The sequence below is a fragment of the Physcomitrium patens genome, chromosome 24, assembly GCF_059467195.1.
Source record: "Physcomitrium patens ecotype Gransden chromosome 24, ASM5946719v1, whole genome shotgun sequence".
NCBI lineage: Eukaryota > Viridiplantae > Streptophyta > Bryopsida > Funariales > Funariaceae > Physcomitrium > Physcomitrium patens.
This window is the reverse complement of record NC_143433.1, coordinates 3,728,374-3,750,877: the sequence shown is the minus strand read 5'-3', so window position 1 is coordinate 3,750,877 and position 22,504 is coordinate 3,728,374. Positions and strand designations below refer to the sequence as shown.

Sequence of the window (22,504 nt, the reverse complement as noted above, 5' to 3'; positions counted from 1 at the left end):
ATTCAGGATTTCCAAAACTTCATTAAGATTTACAAATAAGGTATTCACGAAGAAGTATTTTGAACAAGCGAATCCTCCTATAAATCACTGCTGTTATTAAAATAACAAATAAAACTTTAAAACAACTTTATGATTGATAATCGATTGGTATGCTTTTATTATACAAAATGGTAAAACGAAAAATAAAAAAATATCACAAACTATTGAATTGAACATCTTATTTTTTATTTTTGCAATTTTATACATAAATAATACATATAATATATATTTTTTATTATCAAACTATCAAACAATGTTTCAAACCATGGTAAAATTTTTTTAAATATATTTGTGCATATTTGCAAATCTATAAGCATTTTCAGTATAAGATATTTTTAGAATACATCAAAATATACCAAAACCTAAAAAACATAGAGTATTTGGAAATAATAAATTCCCAAAGTAGCAATTACTTTAATTTATTTATTCATTCATTTTTTATGTGTAAATTTATTTGATGTCAAGAAAATTTTAAAATACATATTTTCTGTAAAAGTATGAACTTAAATTCAAATCATGCACCCAATTGTTGCCAAGTAATTTAATCCCTTTTGAGTTTTGATTATTCTTCATATTTTTCTTCTTCTATCCTTTTTTCTTTTTGACATTTTGAAAAAATGTTTCACAATGTCTGAAGCAAATTTTATTTTAATAACTGTGGGTTCTACTTGAAAAAAATCAGAATAAGTAGTCGAAGTGCTTGTTTATGGCTTGTATGTAGATTATCCCCAGCCCAATTTTCTAATCCCAACTTTACTATGAACTTTGAACTTAACTTCTTGATCCTCAACCTAAATTATTGAATACTCTAGAAGTTTTTATTTATTTCTTTATTTATTTTATTACGTGTAAGAATATGTAACATATATTTCAAAAAATTATCCAATTAACTGTAAAGTTGTCAAACCATGATTTTAATATGTACATAATATTAAAAAAAAACCATTTATATATATATATATATATATATATATAATGGAAAGTTAAGTAGACCCAAGTTTTTACTAAATCGACCTGTCCATGATGAAAAAAATATATATATAATGGTTAAAATGAGTGGGTCAATTTTGTAAAAGCCTAGGTCTATTTAACATTCCCCTATATTTTTATATACATATACTTTCAAAGCCACCTCATACTATGGCATGTGAAGAAAATTTTCATTATTGTTGTAAGTAAACAAACGAATTAGTGAAATCTAGTTTTGTTAAAGCTCCCTTTAATGTAGATGGACCATTCAGAAAAAGCAATCTAATGGTTTCGAAAACCCCATAAAGCTAAACAACCCAGCCCATCCAGGGTCAACGCGCAGGTGTGAAAACATCCCAAACCCCAGGTCGCTTTCAAATCCCACAACGGCTCTCCTCATACCACGCTTGATACCCTCGTGATACCCGCCCGCTCTCTGTATTTGTGTCCTCTAACGCTTCGGCGAGCGACCATTGTTTGTTGCTTCCACGGCGCCCCAGCCCATCGATCAACTTCTCGTAGTCGCAGTTGCAGCTTTCTCTCAGCAGTCCCGTTGTGCGAGCTCCCGTACAGCATTCAAGTACGCCGTTGTTCTAGGTTCGTGAGCTTTCTCTCTTCCCAGCGTCATTTCGATCACGCAATTTGGTTCTGTCTTGATAACTCTTGAGAGTCTCGGATGTGGAGGGTGGAGTCTGTCTCCGTTGTTGGATTCAGCTGCTTCGGTCTCGGCTGTATCAATGTAGTCATTCGTGGACTGGCGTACTTCTAGAGGTGAGACTGTTCGGGTTTCGGGTTGAGCTTTGGACGTTTGTTTGAATGGCAAAGTCTGTGCGAGGGATGTGCGAGAGGGGCGGATGATGTCGTCCAATGCTGGTACAGATGTGGTAGAGTGAGGGTTTATTCCGTGTGGAAGCGGAGGGATTTCTGTGCGTTACCTGAACTTCCCCGTCCGTGTTCCTCTGTGGAAGAGAGATCGGCAGCAAGTAGTGCGTGAGGTGTGGTGCTTTGAATTGCATTCAACGTACGCATGGTAGGTTGCGGGAATCTTTATCAGAATTTTCTGGAGAAGTGCAAACGGGTCTCTTGTAGAGATTCTACGGCAAGTGAATTCGTTATGCGAAAATGTAATAAACACGGTAATTGAAAGTTTCTCTTGTAAAACTAGTTGCCCTGTGAAGCCAGCTTGTGCAACCATTTCTTCCTAATCACAGAGGTAGCTACCAGCATGTGATTTTTGTCAATGTAGGTCAACCTATAACGTAGATTAATCGATGTTGTGAGTAGGGTCATGAATTGTACCTGCAATCCTTAAGAGTTATGAATAGTCCCAAGCAATTGCATCTAGTCAGCTCAGCCATGGAGCCAGAACGTCTCCACCGAAGGCATGAACCTTAAAAAGGTATCTGCTGTCCGCAGGGGTTTTTGAGCATGTATTGAGTTTTTAAGATGGGTACGGAGTGGGAATTGAGCAAGGAGAACGTTCAACCCTTGCGTAAGGGGCGGAAGGTCGAGATCCTCAATGAGACCCTCCAGGTCAAGGAGGAGAGCCCGAGTCAGTCCAAGTTACTCGATAGTCAGCGAAGGTACACATTATCATTTCCCAGAAACTTTGAAATGGCATGAGCAGCGTCTTCAAATTTTGATGTAATTGGATGTATGTTCAAAGTCAGGTGTGGTAAAATCCCCACTGTATAGACGTGTATGTTCCGGGGGCTGAGCTGCTCCCGTACGTTTCCCTCGCATATAACCAAGTAACGTGTCAATGATTATGCGCTTAGGTTTTGACTTACCCTTTCCGACGTCCTATGTGTAGATCCATGATTGAGGCTATTGACGCCTACGAAGGAGACGACCCATTGCATCCATGGCTTCAGTACGTCTTTACGCTGTTGCACTGTAGTTTGTTCTTTATATCATGCACCCTTAGACTCGAAGTTCTGAAGCTTTCAGAGGGCGTCGACACTTATCCGATTCTCTCAATTCTGGAAACTCGTGGAGATGCAAGCAGTTCTGTTGGATTAAAATGAAACTAAACTAATATCTGGATATATTTGCCTTCAACAGGTGCATAAGGTGGATAAAGGACGCTTATCCGACTGGGGGTTATCAATCTGAGCTTCTGCCGGTGGTGGAGGCATGCACCCGCACTTTTCAGAATGATGAGCGATATAAGTCGGACATAAGATACTTGCGAGCATGGGTACTCTATGTAAGTTTAACTTCATGTTAAACGATATCACGCGAAGATCACTAGTACCATCAAATTAAGTTGTGATGTTCCAGTGATACTCATGGTCACAGAAAGCAGATAATTTTCATTTCGACATAGAGAGAACGTGAAGTTTCTCTAATGCGCTGATTTCAGTAGATCCATAATAGTATTGGATTGAAATGGAGAGGCAATCATTGAGAAGTTCTGGTGTGTCCGTGGTATGTTCGCAGGCAGATTTATGTAAAGAACCTCGGGAGATATATCAGTTTCTTGAACTGCACTGTATAGGGCAAGACCATGCCCTGTTCTACGAGGCATATGCGACCTACATGGAACTTTGTAAAAAGCACAGCAAAGCAAATGAAATTTACGAACTTGGTCTGCGAAGGTAAACCTTTATTTGGTTCTCTGCCGGATCCTCATTGAAAATTGTCCTCTTTGTCCTAACAATCAGGTTCCACCTCTGGCGTCGTATTACAAAGTCTTATTTCTCCTGCTGCAGGGATGCTCAGCCATCAACTAGACTGCAAAACATGTATCAGAGCTTTCTGAAGCGTATGATGCAGCGGAACGAGCGGAAACTTCAAGAAGTGATCCCCAAACCTTTTGGCTTATTTCTTTGAGCATTGCATGTACTATAATACCTTCCTAAATTTGTTTTTCTGCGTTCTAGTACCTATTTTAACCTCTTGAATTCGACATCATCTTCAGGACCAAGAAGATGCTTTTGAACCGGAGAAGATGCGGCACTTCGGAGACAGCAGAGGACCTCCTACTCGTAAGTGAATCCGAGCACCACCTTGCACGAAATGTTTGTGTCTTTCATGCGTAGAGAGTCGGGCTGATCACCCCATTCGGTCGTTTGTGCACTGATTCTAGGTGCCCCGATGAGACCTTCATTTGGACATGATCAGCAAAGACGGAAAATGCATCAACCACAAGTTCCGAGGTGTGTACTCAACCATGTCCTATGGTTGCGCTAGCAAAGCAAACGTTTACATGGGTTTTTCGAATTTAACGCATGTTGATAAAAGTTCACACACTCAATACTGTATAAACTCATCATTCGCAATGAAGATATTGACACAGATCCTGATCCGATAGGACTGGAAGCATCCTCTATCAAAATGCCTTATTATAGACTTCTGTTACTCGTCGAGATCTAGCCTTTTATTTAAGGAACCTTATTTCCTCCTGTGATGAAGCAGGTCTACGATGGACATCTTTGTCGATGATGAATTTCACTCAGGAACTCGTCCCTCGGTTGTCCCTGAACCGGTCGGTGTGCATGTCCCTGCCGCAACATGGAAGAACCTAGGGACCCAGAAAGAAGTGAGGAAAGAAAATGACCAGAGACCTTCCAAATGGAATGAGACTACTCTGCCACGTCTAGGAAAGGTGTCTAAACATGTTGAAGCACGCCCACCTATTGAAGTCTTCGTTGACGAGGAGTGTGAAGAAGCTCATGCCAGGTTGAAGGTTAAGAATGCGTCTGCGTCATCAACCACTCTTCGACAACGAGTCGATGGTGTCTGTGACTTACGCAGGTCAGTATACCTTTGTAGAGAGCTATGGCATCTTTCCGCAGTGAGAAAGTCCGCATTTAAGTTGGTGATTCATTTACTTTTGATAATTCGCAAGATTCTTTGTTCAGTAGGACGAACTTAATGCCAGTCTGATGTCGTGTACATAAATTTTCAAGTATCAAGCTGTCTTCGTGAGAGGTTTGTGGTCTTAATGTCTTAACCTCGAGGTCTATATATGCAGAGAGCAGGAGGCATTGCAGAAGAATCCTCTGATGCATTTTAACGATGGTGAGAAGCCATCCACTGCCTCTCTGCTTCCAAGAGATCCCAGCGGAAACTCTCGTGAACCAGGTGCGCATTACTATCTAGTTACTTGCTGTAGACTGTCGGGGCTGAAAAGTTTACATCAGTTGAGTTGATCACGAGGATGCTATTAGTTGGCTGGCGGTTGTGTTGGAAAAAAAATGCATTTACACTTTCTCCCAAATCAGTATTCAGGCGTGTTATTTTCTATGAGCAGTGGCTTAACGCCTTGATGCCCTGAACTACTTTAAGATCCTCGCGTAATAACCTCACTTTTGCCTTTCACTCTCATGAGCTCTGTCCTTTCCAGTTAATTTGCTGATCAGCTTTGGATGGTGCATGGCTTCAGATGGACCTGAGAGTGGAGCTCCGCATCTGGTGGGTTCTGAGATTTTCCAAGGCGGTGAGGACGGTCGTGAAACTTGCTTTGAGGAAGCAAGGCTGGTGAGGTGGAAGATGCCCCACCCAGCCGCACATCATCCAGCAGTATCTTCACCGCGGAGCTCAGCTGAGAAGGCAAAGCTGATCGAGAAATCACTTAACATGTTCCAATCCAAAAATGCAAAGCAGAAAAACCAAGATTCCCGCTTCAGTGATAGGGAGGTTCCAGTACCTGAGCGTCGTGTTCACGATATTGATATTTCTAACAAGATGGTTGGGAAACTTTCTCGGGGAAGCTCGAACGAGAGCTCCTCTGACGAATCTGTTGCAAGTTTTCTGGCACCGCCAGCGACCAAATCTTCTATGTCCAGAGCAAGTTCAATGAGCTCCATTGATGAGCCTCCTCCATTTGCTTGCTCCATGCCTAACTCTCAATTTACTGCAAATGGCGAGGAGACTATTGCAATTAAGAAATATGCTGAGGAGTTGATCATTCATGGAGCTGACCCCAATGGCAGGCGGACTGACGTTGGCCGCCACCAAGGTCTGATTGACCAAACAATTAATACCAAGGAGTGCCTTCAAGACATCCTGTCTATGTTTAACAGGCCCCTATCGTGTGAGAAGGTGCCCCAGCGCAAACCCAGAGCCAGTAAGTCGTCGCGACCATCTCCGAATTCTACTGAGGGATTTGATGTATTCATTGATGACGACGAGGACAACCCTCCCGTCCCTAGGCCTCAGAATAATGGCGTGAACCTGAATCGAGGGTTTGAAATTTTTAACGACGAGGAGAATGATCCCAGTCAACTGAGTAAAATCCACGCAAAGAAAGGATTTGAGGTATTCGTGGATGAAGTCATCAGCGCCCCTCCTCCCAGGACAAGAAAGCTGAAAATGAACTCCTTTGAGGTCTTTCAAGATGTTCCAGACGTTGTCAAGCAACCAGGGAAGGGCAGCTTCGAAGTTTTTGAAGACGAAGAACTTCCTCCAAAGAAACCAGGGAGGGGCAGCTTTGAGATCTTTGAAGATGAACTTCCACTGGAGAGACCAGGGAAGGGCAGCTTCGAAGTTTTTGAAGATGAGCTTCCCCCGACGAAACCAGGGAAGGGAAGCTTTGAGGTGTTTCAAGATGAACCTGCTTCAACGAAAGCAGCGAAGGGGAATTTCCTGGTGGATGAAGTGAAGCACCGTGTTGCGAGACCGCCGGCGCGGAAGATACCATCTGCGATGTGTGAAGGATCGTTCGATATCTTCGTAGATGACGATGTGGTTGCTAAGTCAAGTGTTCCGAAGCAAGGATCATCATCTAGAGGCACAGAGAGCACATTTCAGGTGTACGCAGACGAAGACAGTATTCCAGCTCCTAAAAATGTGGAGCGACGAATCCCCAAAAGTAAACCTGTAAGTAAGTCTCAGACCGGAGGTTTCTCCATCTTCATAGACGACGACGTTGCTGTTCAACCAGTCCGCAAACCTAAGTTGCAATCAAGCACGAGAAAGTGATCATTGTTTTTTGATTGAGGAGCATAATTCTCGTATGCTTAACACGAACTGATACACTAAGCATCTGGTACGTAGTATGACCCGTTAGTAAAACAGTAGCTGGGAATGTTGTTCTCAGTCCACTTTGTCCTTGTTAGGTATCGCCTGTAAGAATGATAACATACCGACTAGTATGTGAAACCCGTAAACCGACAAATTATTTGCTCAATGTAAGGTTTTTGACAGTAAATTCTCTGTCTCTAATCTGAGCTACGCCGGTTCCCAACACGGAGACATACTCGACGACAACTCGTTTCTGTTCGGAATCATCTTCATTTGTGATTTCATCAATTTGTCACTGTGTCCCTAATTTTCACTCCTGTCCAGATTGTGCTGGCACTGAAATGGTTTTGGAAAGGTGATATGCTTATCTCTGCTGTATTCATTCTAAACCTGTGCAAAGAATAGCAGCCACGAAATGCCGGCCTCAATCTGTTGTTTAATGTCGGTGTGTGGAGGACGAGGTGATAAATACGTTTGTGCAGGCTAAACATGTTCAACAACGTTGGCCTACTGTCTTAGCGGCAGGTGAAATCCCAGTTTGCTGACTTGCCTTCGACGGAGAAATCCTGTTAGGTTGCCATGACGAGGAGACACAGACGTTGCCATTACTGATCTACCAGTCTTACCACAGAAAAGACTGGTATAGTGTATTAATAGATTTAGTTGTATATATCTACATTTCACATAATTTTTGTTGGATTGAGCTGCAAATTTTGCGACGCTTGTTTCGAAAATCTTCACAATTCTTAACACAAACCGAACTTGGAGATGCTGGAGAAGTGTTGCACATTTGCACATTTTGACGTTGACCTAGATGAGCATCCCACACAAAGTGTTAAAGCTTGCAACATCAACAATGCATGCTCTAATAACATACGAAAGTTCACTGTCGACTGCCGCTGATCCGGCTGGTCCTTGGACTTGGAGGTGGCTGATCTCTCATGGTCCAAAACAGTGGGTCTGTGGGCACTTTCTTGAAAGATGAAACACTCTAAAAGAACCGTAACTTGATTCATTTTCAACCACAAGAAATAACCTTGTTTATGTACGTAAGTCTTTTATTCTACCTTAAGTCTTAAACTACTTGTTGTCTCTACAATAACCATGTGGTCATTGGAGCAATTACTGAGTTAAGTGAAGTTGTATCAATGTTGTCAACATGGTAGTGATGTCATCATTTCCGAAGTGTGGTACTTCTAACACCCTCCCTTTTTCTCTACATTACATGTTCAAAATCACACCTTTTTGCTGATTCCTTCCTGTGTATTCTTTTAAGATGTTCTTGATATAAATGGATAACTTATCAATGGTATAATTTGTTCCTAACTCTTCTTGAATTTTTCTGGAGCACTAACTAATTATTGCTATATCATTCTAATCGTAATGATTCCTGTGACGGAGTGAGGTTTTGCTACTTGCTTTGTGGTGCACCCTTGTTGTTCTTTATAAAATCATTGATTTCTTCGTGGCAATTATGTATAGATAACTTCAAAGATTGTTGGCTTGCAATCCCTTTTGTTTTGAAGTAAAGAGAGTTGATGATTTTGCCTTGATGGTCCTTGTTTCTCTTGTGCTGTGTTTGTCTTCAATTGTGGTTTTGATGAAGATATTTTACGTTGTTGGAAAAAGAATTTGGCCAAAAACATATCATACATGGAATGAGTGTCATCTTAATATTCATGGATTTAGTGGATCTAAGTATAAATGTTTTAGATCTCTTACTGAGGCTGGGAGTTATTTGGATATTAGAAATCAAGCACAAGTGGACTGAGGTTTGAATCCTTATTCTACTTGGTTGGTACAGAAACACGGCTAATCCAGTAGTTTAATTAAGTAGTCAGTATGTTACTTTAGACAATACATATGTTATGATAGAATCTTTTACTTGTTGTTTTTTTCTAATAAAATGATGTTGGATCTTAATATGCTTCAGTTGTATGTAAAGTACAAGAATGTCTACTAGCTTGATGCATGATTGATTATTGTTGTGAAGTTGAGTTGGTGATTCATCACATAAGTGGAGTTCATTCAGCAACATGCATAGGCAGCAAACGTTCTTTGCAGCTTCTGATAAGGCACAATATTCTACTTCTGTGGTAGAAAGAATAACGGTTGATTGGAGTTTGCTACTCCAATCTACAATACTACTGCCAAGCTTGTGTACAATTCTTGTGGCAGATTGTCGTGTATCTAGGTCATGCCCAAAGTTAGAATTGGTGAAGATATAATAACTTAGCCCTTCTATAAAAAGAAAGTACAAACTCCAATTTATTATTTCTTTGAGATAGTGTAGAATATGCTTTGCAATAATTCAGTGTGCTTCTTCTAGTTCTTACATGTATTTGCAAACATTTCCTACAGCATAGCTGATGTCTATCCTTGTAATTATGGCTGTAAGTGGTAAGCATCCAACAAGTGATCTATATAGTGTAGGATTAAATAGCTCTATGTTCATTTGTTTCTTGAGTTTGAAACCAGTACACATTGGAGTAAATATAAGATTGTAGTGTTGCATTTTGAACCAATTTAATAAGGTCTGAATGAATTTTCTTTGATGTAGATAGATTTTGTAAGAACTATATGTTATCTAGGCACTTAGGTAAAGTTGAGCATCTCCTAGATGCATCATTTCAAATTTTGAGGTGAGTAAGGCTTTGACTCTGATGTTTTCATTTTCATTGTTTCTTATTAACAGTAGATCATCTACATATAACAAAAGAATCACATATTTTTTTGTTTTGATATGAGTAGTACATATTGCAATTTGCAATACTTTTGTTTAATTCTTTTTCTTTGAGTTAGCTATCAATGCAAGTATATTAAGCTCAAGGAGCTTGGCCTAGTTTAAATAGGGCTTTTAAAATTTTGCAAACCTTTCTTATTCTTGCTCCATGAAAACTATCCAGAACTTTTATAAAAACCTCTTCTTATAATGTCCTATTAAGAAATGTTGTCTTAATGTCCATTTGCCTAATACACCATTGCTTTTGTGTTGCATATTATTAACCAACTTACAAGTAGTGCAAATGTGACAAACTGATCTAATCCTTCTATCTATTCATTTCTTTGTACTACTATTCTTGCTTTTAGCTTATGTATTTCACTCAATGGACCTATTTTGGTTTTATAAATCCATTATGTTAAAATAGGTAATTTGCTTTTTGATAAGTCTATCAACTCCCATGTTTTGTTCTTTTCTATTGATTTAATTTTTTATTTTATTACATCACTCCATCTTACAAATTGAATTGCCTTAATATAAGTTGAAGGTTCTTTGTGATTTTATAAGGAATCTTTAGAAGAGAGCTATGGCTTGAAAATGCTAGTGACTTGTATACATTGTACTTGCTCATAGAGAGATGCTCCGAGGATGTACACAAGACAATACTTGATATAAATAAGTGTTTAATTGAGAACTAAATATCACGATGAATTGTACTATTTACAATGTTTGTGAGATCATTAGAGTCGCCAATTTTGAACATTAGTAGTGTAGAGTGTTTTTCAGAATTTACAATGTTGAGATCTGAGAGACTAATGTCAAATGCTGAAGACTGAATGATATTATCATCACTGATATGCATTATGTTTATGAAAGATGATAATGCATTACAGTGGTCATTTTGTATCCATGAAGCATGTTGTTTGTTATCTACCTCAGGCTAAATTTTGAAATTCATATCTGCTGAATTTGTTGATAAAACAATCAAAATGCTTCTGCAACTTAAGTCTGATGTGGTAAGCTTAGACAAAGAATTCTTGCTTTTTTGTTGATTGGTGGACCTTGCTTTGGGCAAATACTTACAGATATTGATCTTCTCAAAAGAAATGTCATTTAGAAGGCCGTTGCAGTTTGTATTTTTGTTGAAGGGCTGTTTACTAAATATTTTAGTCCGATTGTGATAATTTGATGTTTAGTGATCTAGAAAGTCCATGGAAAGAGGCCACTTATTGAAAAATATTCTACTAGACTTCTTGAGATGATTGCTTCTAATTATTTCTCTTGAATCTAACTAAGTCCGAGCTTGTGATTTGACTGCCTTATCATTTACTTTTAGATATATGTTCTACTGGTGAATATCAATATCCTTCTTTGCATCTAAAGTTTCTCGTGCATGTTATTGAATTGTATTATTGTATTCCACATCTGTAAGTTGATGATTTGGCATTTGTATTGATACTTCATCTTCACTTGTATGATAGTCTGACACACTGTTAAATAAATTTCATCATTATTAACTATGGTGTATTCTGGAAGGAGATATCCTATCATTTCTCTGAAATTACATCTTTTGAAATTAATATTCTTTTATCTTTTGTATCATACATCATATATGCTTTACTTTCAATATTATAGCCTAAAAATAGGCACTTTCTTGTTTTGTTGTCTATCTTTTTTCTTTGTTCTTTAGGTATGTGTATGTATCCTAAACATCCAAACATTCTTAGATTGCTAATATTGGATTTGTGTTGAAATTTGTTTTCATGAAAAATCATACCAAATTTTTCTTTGATTGGGCTAAGATTGATTAGGTGGTTGGCAGTATTTATTGTCTTGCTCTATAGAAAGTTTGAAAGCTTACTTTTAATAGCCATATTTCCTACAAGCTCCATAATTGTTTTATTTTGTCTTTTTGCAACACTATTTTGATGTAGTGTTCTAGCTTGCATCAATTGGTATGTAATTCCATGTATCTTATTGAATTTCTGAAATTATTTTGAGAGGTTTTTTCTTCATCTATCCAATTTAATTTTCAAAATCTTATGTCTTATTTGCTTTTCAACCATTGTTTTGGATAGTATAAAATTTTTAAAAAGTTCCACTCTTGGCTTTGAAGAAATATATCCAAGAATATTATAAATAAACATTTGTAAAAACTAAGAAATATCTTTCACTTCCTAATGATTGATGCAACATAGGTTCTATTATATCTATATTTATCAGCTCTAATTTTCTAATTATTCTTATGTAGGATTTTTAAAAAATATGCTCGTGTATTATTTTTCAACTTAACATCCTTCACAAATAGTTTTTGTATTATCAATTCTAGGCAATCGAATCACTTTGTTCACTTTGGATAAGTGACTTAATTCATAGTAGTGAAGGTGTCCAAGTCGACAATGCCAAAGGTGTGGATTATCTTTTCTTATTATAATGTTTATTTTTGCTATATGATTTTTAAACTTATTTAGATTATTTGATAAGTTTTTGTGTCCACTTGCTTTGGCTTTTTCATTTCTAATGTTGTCTAATATTGAACAATGATGTTTTGTGGATACTACTATATTTCTTATATTTGTTAGTCTTTTTGTTGATATAAAGCTATTGCGTACAAAAGATATATAAAGAACATTATTAAACTTTATTCCATTTGACTTAGTGGCTACAATTATCTTTTCATGGCCTTCAATCTAATGAGGTTTCTCTCTTGTCATATTGATAAGTCTTCCTTTCACTTTGTAAATTGATTCTAGTACATTTGTATTACCAATGACATGATTCAAAGCACTGTTATCCATATATCACTTGTACTTCAAATGATCAATAATATTTATTATGGTTGCATTGAAATTGTTAGTATTATTTTCATTACATTCATCATATTTTATGTGGTTTAACATATTCATGTTGTTGTTATAGGACCATTCTATAGACTATTATTTTGGGTAGTCTCATGCAATGTGATCTTCTTCTTTATATGCAAAACATCCAATTCCTCTTCAATTAATGAAAAATTGATGTTGTGTTCTTTGTCCTAGATTATCAAATCTCCTATGTATGGGTGCTCTATGTTTATCTTACATTGATGTTCTCTTCTATTGCACAACCAATGTTATTTCTTCTTTACCAAGTTTCTTACTCCTAAGCTACTAAGCTCCTATTAGTGTCCTTTGTTGATGAATTTTGTAGCAACTTATTTAAATGTGGGCAATGCTTCTATGGATGTTGTACCTTATAGAAACCTTTCATATGAGTGTGACATTCTATTTAGTGTGATCTATGCTAGAATTTTATCAAGTACATTTTTTTCCCATGGCCGTTGGCTTATTCCTTATCTCATGTACCTTTTTGATATAATTTTCTACTGAACTACCTTTTATGCATGCAAAATGTGAGAAGTTGGCTTGTTAGCATCGTCATCTGTACAAGATCTCCAAAGTAGAGATTTTTTTCTAGCACTTTCTAAGCATTTGCTTGATCTTCTTACTTTGCTAATGTATCGATCAAGTTGTTGCTCACATATAACATGATTGCACTCATAGCTATATTCTTTATTTTTTGCAACATAAAAATAATTGTGATCAACTCCATTCATCCATATTAGATACATTGTTCATTCAACTTTTGTTTTTGTGACCTCCTAAAGATTGTACCTTTTAAGATGCACTTCTATCTTATGTTTTTAGATGTGATAATTGACTTCTCCAATCAACTTATTTGAGTCACCAATCAACATAAAAAAATTGTCTTTTGCCATAGTTCAAAATCATAGTTTATTCAAAAAATAATAAAAGATATATTATTTAGATAATTTATACCATTTTGATTATATAGGAGCAAAGCTTAATATGCTTACTTTGATACCATGAAAGATGAAACACTCTGAAGAAACCATAAAATGATTCATTATTAATCACAAAGAAAAACCTTATTTATATACATAAATCTTTCATTCTATCTTTAATCTCTAACTACTCATTATCTTTTTGATAACTATGGAGTCACTAGAGTAACTACTGAGTTAATAATAGTTGAATCAATGACATCAATATAGTAGTGACATCATTGTCTCCAACAAAAGTATTACTTCTAACATTCTTCTTTGATGCTGACTCTCTCGACATTTTTTTTTTTTTTTTTTTTTTTTTGTCTACTTTTTATTACAATCAGTTGTCAAAGCTAGGAAAATCATGTTGTAGCTTTATTGAAGTTCTAATGCCAATGTTGGTTGAATATTCTTAAGCCTATATTAGTGTGGGTTTGTGTATGTATGTGGTTTTTATTATAATTAGAATCATTGAATGAAATGCACCACAACCTCATTTTGTTAATTACTACTTCTATGTAAGGACGTGGTACCAAACATTTATTCTATCAACATGGCACAATAAAATACAAATTAATATGTAAACTTTTGAGTTACATATATTGAATTAGAATTACTAATTTTTGATTAGATCAACTAATCTTTTAAGTTATTTAACAAAGAATACTTAAATACAACAATTGGCAGTGCTAAGGTGGTTTAGAACTTGAATCTGTGACCTTATTTTATAATATATAAGATGGATTTGACTTATAAACAATACACCATTGTCTTTAGTCATTTTCTACCATTCTATTAGTGAAGGTATTGGAAGAGTTTAGACTTTCTTCAATTTGTTTATTAGATTGGTGATTTTTGAGATGAAATTCATTTAAAAAAGAGTCTCTTAATATTAACTTGCAAACATTATTATGTAAAAATGAATTCTTACCAAGTGAAGAATGGTCCCTTATCTTGGTAGTTTGGATTATCTAATTTTGGAGAAAAACTTCGCAATGCTCAACTATTGAATTGCTTCAATGTTTGGTAGTGATGAAATTGCATGATTTTTTTATTTCAAAATCTCAAAGATTCTTGAAATAGAAGAATTGATAAGATTAAAGTAGTTGTTTGAATAAAATGAGGTCCTCAAGTAAATATTCATTAACAATAGCAAGATTACCCTTCTTCCTAATATTACATGACTTTCTTTATGGTCTTGTTTATATTACATAATTAAGTTATTTATTTACTAATGAATATATTTACACAAGTATGTCAAAATCTATTTTAAGAATTCTTAATTATTTGTATTCATATTTATTTTAGATATAAACTTTACTTATATTTATTTTATATTTTTTTTGATGTTGTTTTTTTTTTTTTTTTTTTTTCTTTTTTCTTTTTTCTTTATTTAATATTTTGATTTAGCTAAAAAAATACTATTTCTAAAATATATAATAATACTATTAGGATAAAATATCATTAATTTCTAAAATAATAATAGATAATAATAATATAATAATAAAAAATTAAAATTATATAATAGAAATATAATTTATAATATAATAAAATAAATATTTGAATGTATGCATATATATATATATATATATATATATATAATAATTAATAAAATCTTAGGTAGAATTCAATATAAAAATACGTATTAGATGATTTATTAAGGTGATTTTTATTTTAATCTAATATAATAGTTTTTTCTCACATCTATACATTAGATTAAATATAACTATTTGTTTCTACTTTTTATTGTTCTTGTAATTACTTTTAATTCTCTTACAATCTATTAAATATTTAAAAGCACTTGCACCTCTTTTCTACAACTTTCAATGAATTTTTTTTTAACTACTTACTTTTAAAACCTCCTTATCATATTATATTCTATTATAAAATTATATCTGTTTTTTACAATATTTGAGATAAAATTTGAAAACTATTCAAAAGACATCAAATTTCTTGGATTTTTGTAACACATGCTACTAGACTAAAAATAAAATTTTAGTAGTATTTATGCAATAGGTTAAAAATAGAATAATCATTTAAAAAAAAGATCAAGTTACAATCACAAAAAATAATGGTGGCAAAAACAAAAAACATATATCTTCATAATTTTTCTATAAAGTATGTTATTTTTTGAATTGATTTATTTGAAAAATATACTTTTAAAGATAATTATTGACAACATCTTTATATAATCATTTAAGATTTCAAATGTTTACATTGTGAGTGAATCTCATAAATAGAAGAAATTATAAAAGGCTACTTATGAAACAATTCTCATAAACCAAAGTTGTATGAAGACCTGAGAATTGGAATATGACAAAAATATTTAGGAAATATTTGATAAATTTTAAATAAATTGCAACTTTTAACTAGCTCCATGATATACACCTCCAATAAGTTATGATCTCAAAAGTTGCTCCTTGACCATGAAAACGTCTAGAGTACCATCTCTTAAATCTATAAGGATTATAATAGCACCTTTTTGACTACAATGTTTTTTAATGCCAACCTATTTTATAGATTTTCTTGTATAAAAACCAAATTATATTAATAAAAAATAAAAAATAAAAAATACAATTATAATTCAGAAAAATATATTAAAGAATGTTCAATGTGTATCACATATTAATTTAATTCATACAGACCTTCAAAAAGAGCTTTATAGACAAACAAATAATATTTTTAAAAGAAAAAAGTTGTAGTGTCTTAACTTTTCCCCAAAATATATAAAGTGCCCATGAATAAAAATTTCTGGGATGTCTTGCAGAAATGTTGGACCTTTCTGCTCCAATATTACTGGGTTGGGAGAAGTCAGTCAATATCATTCAACCACTAATGACAAAATTTTCCGAACTGATTAAATATAACACGAGAGATAAATGATGTGTGGTCACTGAATGTGCGCACCAATTCACTAGCTCGAGCATCGAGCATCCCAACGTTTCCCAACGCCTTTAAAATTGTCTTCGTTCATGTCATTGGTATGTCTTCATAATTGACGTGTAAGTTAAATCGAGAGCAAAACATTCAGGCAGGAAAATTCTAATTCCCTTGAAAAGCCAAGTATGGAACCACATCCTTCTTAAGATAAGTGGAACACAGTAAGGGCAACTGTACTACGTTATCATCGACTTTAAAATGGGAATGTATTCCAAAACCTGAACAAAAATGTCGAGCAATAAAGGACTGCAAATATGCGGAACCCATTGAGAACAATTTATTCATAGTAACTAAATGTGAAAAAAAATCAACCCTGCTGTGTCTACTAGTACTGATCAAAAGCTGCTTGCACAACTGAGGGTAACCAAGTAAACCTCCTATCCATATCCATGTCCACAACCATCAAATTCTGGATGGATGCAAGCATCTGCTAGCACAGGTGCCAGGAAAACCATCTCCTACCTCTATACCATGGATACTAAATAAACTATTCCAGACGCAGGAGGGGCAGGGCTTTCCCCACCAAGCTCCTGATATCCTTTCACATTGAGTTAGCTTAAGGTGGCTGAAGCTTTGTAAAAATATACTACCCATACCTTAAGCGGGCTGTGGGTCTAGCCTCCAAGAAGATAGCCTACCAACATGCCCAACAAACCAACGAGTATAACAAACAAAAATGAGAATCCAGGCTGCTTCTTTTGATCAACTAGCGTTCCACCACCGAATTTTGAATTTCCGCTTTTGTAAGCTTGCTGCAAAAAATACACCCGGTATTAAGACACCTCAAGCCACAAGTTATGCAAGAACAATGTGTATGCTGTGGTACTGAAGATAAGACAAGACATCACGTTATTCCTGAATAGTCACCTAACAAGATAACGCTTCCACCATAATACAATAGGGCGTTGGCACATTGGAGTCCTTCCCACGTTACACATCAACAACCATGATCACAATAACTACTTTCGGTACTAACCAATTCTTGCTGAAGGCTTCGACTTTGCTGTACCGCTGAATTCCGCTCCTCTGTAAGAAGGTTTAGAGCTGCCTTGGTCTGTTCAAATCCAAATCATACATTGTAAGAGCTGCGTTCTCTAAGGAAACAGAAATCTAATCACAGTATCCTTGTTGGAAGTAAGAGAATGAACTGCGAGGTATAAAAAATAAGAATGAGAAAGTCTGAGGGGCGTACTTCATTCAGCTTGAACTTCCACTCACTCTCGGTCTTTGAGATCTGTTACAAGAAGAAAAACAGAAGTTATCTTTCTGCTTCAAAACACGATTTCATCAAAAGACTAAGTTTATTACTTGAGACGACCAAATACCATAAAGAAAAGCTAAGCTCAATTACCGGGTCAGAGAGTAAATGATGTCGATCACTGTTATCTACCGCCGCGGCTGCTTTAGGAGAATTACCCTCTTCCTCGTTTGATTCTGTGATAGGTGATGGTGGTTGAGGTGGTGAAACATACAGGACTTTCAATTTCGCCTCATAAACCTCCCTCCCCTCTTCTTTGTTAAACTGTAAACATTCGAAACAAAATAATAGTTAATCATAGACAATAAACGAGAGAAAACTCGAACAATAGGAGTTCAATGTGCTCGATGTGCAATAATGCAGAATGAGAATGCAGCTGACATCAAGCGTCTGATAGAGCGAGAATTACGTAATAAATGAGAAAAACACATGATGATGTAGCTAGAGTTCACATCCAGCCGCATAAAAAACGGTCGTTATTGAGTCAGTACCAGCGACTGTTATTTATTAGGAAATCCACAAAGCTGATCCACAAAACGGGAGGCGCAAGACAAAGACTCGTACCATATCTTGAGAAACCTCCTTGGAGGAGGGTGCTATGACACTCTGGACAAGAAATTTGTCCTTACATTGCATGTCGGGAGGAGCTTCCCTCTGAGCTTGCATTGTAACTGCAAAAGTACAACCATGCAAATCTTTAAAACAGAGTGCTTCTTGAAACAAAAAGCTCCGCAACAAGTCTCATACAGTAGCCCTAATTAACATTCAACAAGGCTGAGCACCAGATGTGCGTGAACTCTCATGATCCAGCACACTTTCCTAGAGTATTTGTTAAGAGCCAGAATGACAAAAGACAAGATAGTTACCTGTAACATCTGCACTACTGTGAGGCTGGACAACGCCGGTATTGGGGCGTACACAGTACTTCTTGGGAGAAGTCGTCTTAACCTGAAAAGTGTAAATGCAATCAAGCCAACGAACATGAGGTCGCTGCCATATCTTAATAAGAATCAAATAGAAAATACGCCTAGATTGAGAATCGTTAAGACCTTAAAAGGGTTCATCTCACTACTACGAACACTAGAATTCTGGGTTTTCATGTTGTCGAAGAATTCCCACTTACAATACAAACCCAACACTCAAATCCTCCCCACTATCTAGGAGGTTGAGATGATGAAGCAAATGTATTGACCACTTGTATCACCAAAAAGACTACATTTAACCCAGTAGAGCAAGACAGAAACTTGACACCAAGCCCAACTACTCACCTTGAAGGCCACATAATCATCGGTGGAGTTGACCAGCCGGAGGGATGATGATATCTGTTTCTTCAATTCAACTGCAGCATACATATGAAAACCATAACCGTCAGCGAAAGGTTTTAGTGTGGTACCCACCGCGATTACAGTAAATTCAACAATTAAAGATGGATGTAATACAAATGCTCACCCAATGGTGGCATTCTACTTCCTCATAGTAAGATTCATTGTAAAAACAGCTTAGGGAGTTTGAGACTGTAAAAAGAGGCGCTAAGTAGACAGTAGTGAAGAACATGGACGCAACCTTGCACAAGGCTATCATGATTTGCACTCAAAACTAAACAAAATAGCCTTAAAACCCTTAGCCGCTGACTACGCATAAGAGACTCAGGTGACAGTTGAGACCACAAACTGCTGCTTGCATACTAACATTGTTAGTCCCTGTCATACACTACCGAGCTACCAGCAACATCGCACATTCCGAGTAGGATTGCTTCAACAGAACACAAATCTAGCGATGATAGATTCCTAAGCACATTGAAGTCAGTGACGCCCGGTGCGGAATGAGAAAATAGCCTACATGGAAACTTCAGCTCCCCAGGCTGGATGCTGAGAAGTTCGGTGGGCATGGTTGCTTTCACTGATTCGACCTTCTCTTCAGGTCAAGTGAATCACGTTTCAGATGTCCCAAAATGTATGTATTGTGGAAATATCACATCCTCCCCCTGTTAAAGACAACATCGAACAACACGTACCAGACAGATTAAAATCATTAGAAAAGTCATCAATAAGCCAAGACCCATCCACCCACATATATGATCAGTCTATCAATTAATTCATTTGTCTATCTGTCAGTCTGTCTGTCAATATCAATATATATATATATATATATTAGTCCAACAATTCTTACAAAATGAGCGACATGTGATTACTTTGTCCGAGTAGAACGCAGTTGATGGATACACATGTATATGTACATATATATGAACTCCTGAAACCGGCATACACTAACCAAGTACGTAAAACTAGGGTAGACAGTGAGTACCCCTCACATGACCACAACGACACAGTCTGATGTGGGAGCATGATGCACTGCGTGGCACTCTACAACCCTTCTACCCTAGACATGCCTTCAGTCCCCTACGGACTCACATCTTAATAATCCACAAAGTTCTCGAATCACGGCACATCCATAAAAGAATTCAACAGGGTACCGACCGCGACGCGCTCCGTCTAGTATACCACCACTCGCAACTAATTAAACTACGGACTAAGGTACCCCAAAACCCAAAGCACGAATCTCCCGCTCTTCTAAAAAGCATACGTATCGCCGGAAGACGTAACCTACACAAATGGGAATGCTTAAAAGCGTAGCGAAAAGAAGCAAGAATTTCTACATCTCAATCGAATACCGCCATCTCGAGGATTAAATGTCAAAATCTCTCTCTCTCTCTCTCTCTCTCTATATATATATATAAACTCTCTCGCTATCTCTCTTGCTCTCTCTCTCTCTCTCCGACAGCTTCGTAATTGCTTCAAAATCATCACAAAAGCGCTCTAAGCATTCCTAGAACAACGGAGCGGTAGCGAAGACAGGGAGAACGAACCAGAGCCAAAGGAGAATCCAGATCGGTAGCAAGAACGCACCGACGAGAGCTCCACGAACTCAAAAATGAACATTCGAAGCGAGAGGGCCAAGGAAGGAAGCACAGACCTAAACCCAACACCGTGGCTTGCACTGGCGCCACCGTGTCAACCCTTTCCCCGCGTGATGTGTACATGCATCCACTGGCCAATACCATCAGGGATGCAAAATTGTTGGCGGGCCAGGTGGCAGGGTTCGAATGCCAGCTCATCGTCCACGATGGCACCCCTCACCTCACCCCCCGCATTGAATGAGGGACATGAGACCCTTCGACATCGGCATTTCCTTCGTCTAGCTCCGCCCTCGCGAAGCCCTCGTCGCTCGCGTCGCAGCCAAGGGTGCGTAACCGGCAGCGTAGTTCTCGCAGCTTTCATAATGCAGCAGCTCTCTTGTGCAGGGATCGAGACGGAGATGGTCACGGGCGCGTCGAGGAGAAGAGAAGGAGATGTTGGCGCTGTGCGATGCTCTGTTATGTCGTGCTCAATCGCTCGCTGTGCTTTGCTGCTGTGTAGGAAGCGTCGTGAAGAGTGTTACACGGGAGTGCGATAGCGAGTGAGTTGATGTGATTTAATTTGTAACCAGATGAGTGTTGATGTCTATCAGTGACCGATGTCTCCAGGGAAAATTACAACACATATTACATTCTACCAAAAAGTATCAGTAAGAATATTTTTAATTTCTTCTGTACACCAAATTGTAACCTTATGTATTTCAATAGAAACTCTTTGCCCCCCTTCAAAAAGTTTAATTGAACACACAATTACAGTTTGATTAATCAACTATTTATTTACAAAAAGTTTATAATTAGTTAGTTAATTAATTAATCTGTAATTATGTTTTAAATAAACTCAAACCACTACCTTCATCCTTTTCATAACCATGTCATGCTCATCATAATGTTAATTCCACAATGATAAACAAAATAATAATTTTAAAAAATAAAACAAAAAAATAAACATATAACTTTTATTTACATGAAGAGAGAGAAATGAAGTAGAAATCACTTTGGATTAAAGTATAAACTTACAAAATAATCTAACATTTAAAGCTACAACATCATATGATATTTACTTTTATGTATTATTCTAAAATATTAAACTATAATTTAGAATAACTATCAAATTTATGAAGTTTGTCTTTAAAAACTTCTAATTATTGAAATAAAAAAATAATTATATAATTTTTTATTTAAAATAATTATAAAATATTTAATAAATTTTTTTCAAGGCACCTTTAAAATAGATTGAAATATCTTCTTCATTGATATAAATATGATATTAATAAATGCATGTGGAATTCAGCAAAGAATTTTGCAAATGTAGCAAAAAAAAATTAAAGCTTTTTATTGATGACATCCATCTAAATTAATATAAAAAACAACAAGATTCATGAAAGATGTTGACTGCTCTTTGTGGAATTCGTCCTTAGAAGGAAAAGAAATGTTACAAATATACATATTTATTCTAATAATTACCTATATGATTAAATAGAAGTAGATAAATATAGATTTATTTTATAGTATCTTCTAGAGAAGCTTTTTAGAAGCTTTATTGATGCGGTTTTGGCTTTACACATTTTTGTAGTTAATTGATGGATCAAAAACTTGATCAATAAGTTAACCATGTGTTATACATGTTGGTAGGTTGTAAAATAAGCTAACTATATGGTACACATATAGAAAACTTGTCTTGCAAGTTAAGACATGTATCTAGCAAAGTCAACACTTATTGAAGGTCTTATAGAATATTGTCTTATAACTCATAATTAAATAATATATATGGAGGCAAGAATAAAGCCTTCTTCACTCATATCAATGCTTTTATAATCCTTTTTAGTTTTCTTGTATTTGGTAATAAGCATTCTAGTTTAATATATT

The 22,504-nt window shown here is 36.1% G+C and overlaps 2 protein-coding genes across 7 annotated transcripts; one reads left to right on the top strand and one right to left on the bottom strand.

Annotated features, from left to right (window-relative positions):
• The first annotated feature begins 1,476 nt into the window (after positions 1–1,476).
• Positions 1,477–7,291, top strand: LOC112277001 (uncharacterized). 5 transcript variants are annotated; one of them, XM_024508914.3, is made up of 12 exons: positions 1,483–1,605; positions 1,977–2,132; positions 2,425–2,591; positions 2,822–2,881; positions 3,073–3,217; positions 3,451–3,608; positions 3,723–3,810; positions 3,932–3,998; positions 4,100–4,169; positions 4,429–4,767; positions 4,988–5,097; positions 5,399–7,291. In XM_024508914.3, the coding sequence occupies exons 3-12, from the start codon at positions 2,455–2,457 to the stop codon at positions 6,934–6,936; spliced, it is 2,712 nt and encodes a 903-aa protein (XP_024364682.1). In that variant the 5' UTR covers positions 1,483–1,605; positions 1,977–2,132; positions 2,425–2,454; the 3' UTR covers positions 6,937–7,291. The 5 variants fall into 5 exon arrangements, with proteins under 5 accessions (XP_024364678.1, XP_024364682.1, XP_024364679.1 ...); XM_024508911.3 differs by having other exon boundaries at positions 1,977–2,144; XM_024508913.3 differs by lacking the exon at positions 1,483–1,605 and adding an exon at positions 1,631–1,779 and having other exon boundaries at positions 1,977–2,144.
• A 9,406-nt stretch (positions 7,292–16,697) lies between these two features.
• LOC112276294 (vesicle-associated protein 1-2) lies at positions 16,698–20,645 on the bottom strand. 2 transcript variants are annotated; one of them, XM_024507431.3, is made up of 9 exons: positions 19,916–20,645; positions 19,564–19,708; positions 18,993–19,063; positions 18,591–18,672; positions 18,289–18,395; positions 17,818–17,988; positions 17,659–17,700; positions 17,443–17,520; positions 16,698–17,218 (listed from the first exon to the last, which is right to left on the bottom strand). In XM_024507431.3, the coding sequence occupies exons 2-9, from the start codon at positions 19,610–19,612 to the stop codon at positions 17,081–17,083; spliced, it is 738 nt and encodes a 245-aa protein (XP_024363199.1). In that variant the 5' UTR covers positions 19,613–19,708; positions 19,916–20,645; the 3' UTR covers positions 16,698–17,080. The 2 variants fall into 2 exon arrangements, with proteins under 2 accessions (XP_024363199.1, XP_024363197.1); XM_024507429.3 differs by having other exon boundaries at positions 20,591–20,645.
• Positions 20,646–22,504: the final 1,859 nt, after the last annotated feature.

Coding starts and splice junctions, on each gene's coding strand:
- LOC112276294 (XM_024507431.3), bottom strand. CDS start 19,612: ATGCCCACCGAACTTCTCAGCATCCAGCCTGGGGAGCTGAAGTTTCCA. Junction 19,064..19,563: donor TGGGGAGCTGAAGTTTCCAT/GTAGGCTATTTT, acceptor TGTATGCTGCAG/TTGAATTGAAGAAACAGATA. Junction 17,521..17,658: donor GGAAGTTCAAGCTGAATGAA/GTACGCCCCTCA, acceptor GGATTTGAACAG/ACCAAGGCAGCTCTAAACCT.
- LOC112277001 (XM_024508910.3), top strand. CDS start 2,455: ATGGGTACGGAGTGGGAATTGAGCAAGGAGAACGTTCAACCCTTGCGT. Junction 2,592..2,821: donor TTACTCGATAGTCAGCGAAG/GTACACATTATC, acceptor TCCTATGTGTAG/ATCCATGATTGAGGCTATTG. Junction 5,098..5,398: donor CGGAAACTCTCGTGAACCAG/GTGCGCATTACT, acceptor GCATGGCTTCAG/ATGGACCTGAGAGTGGAGCT.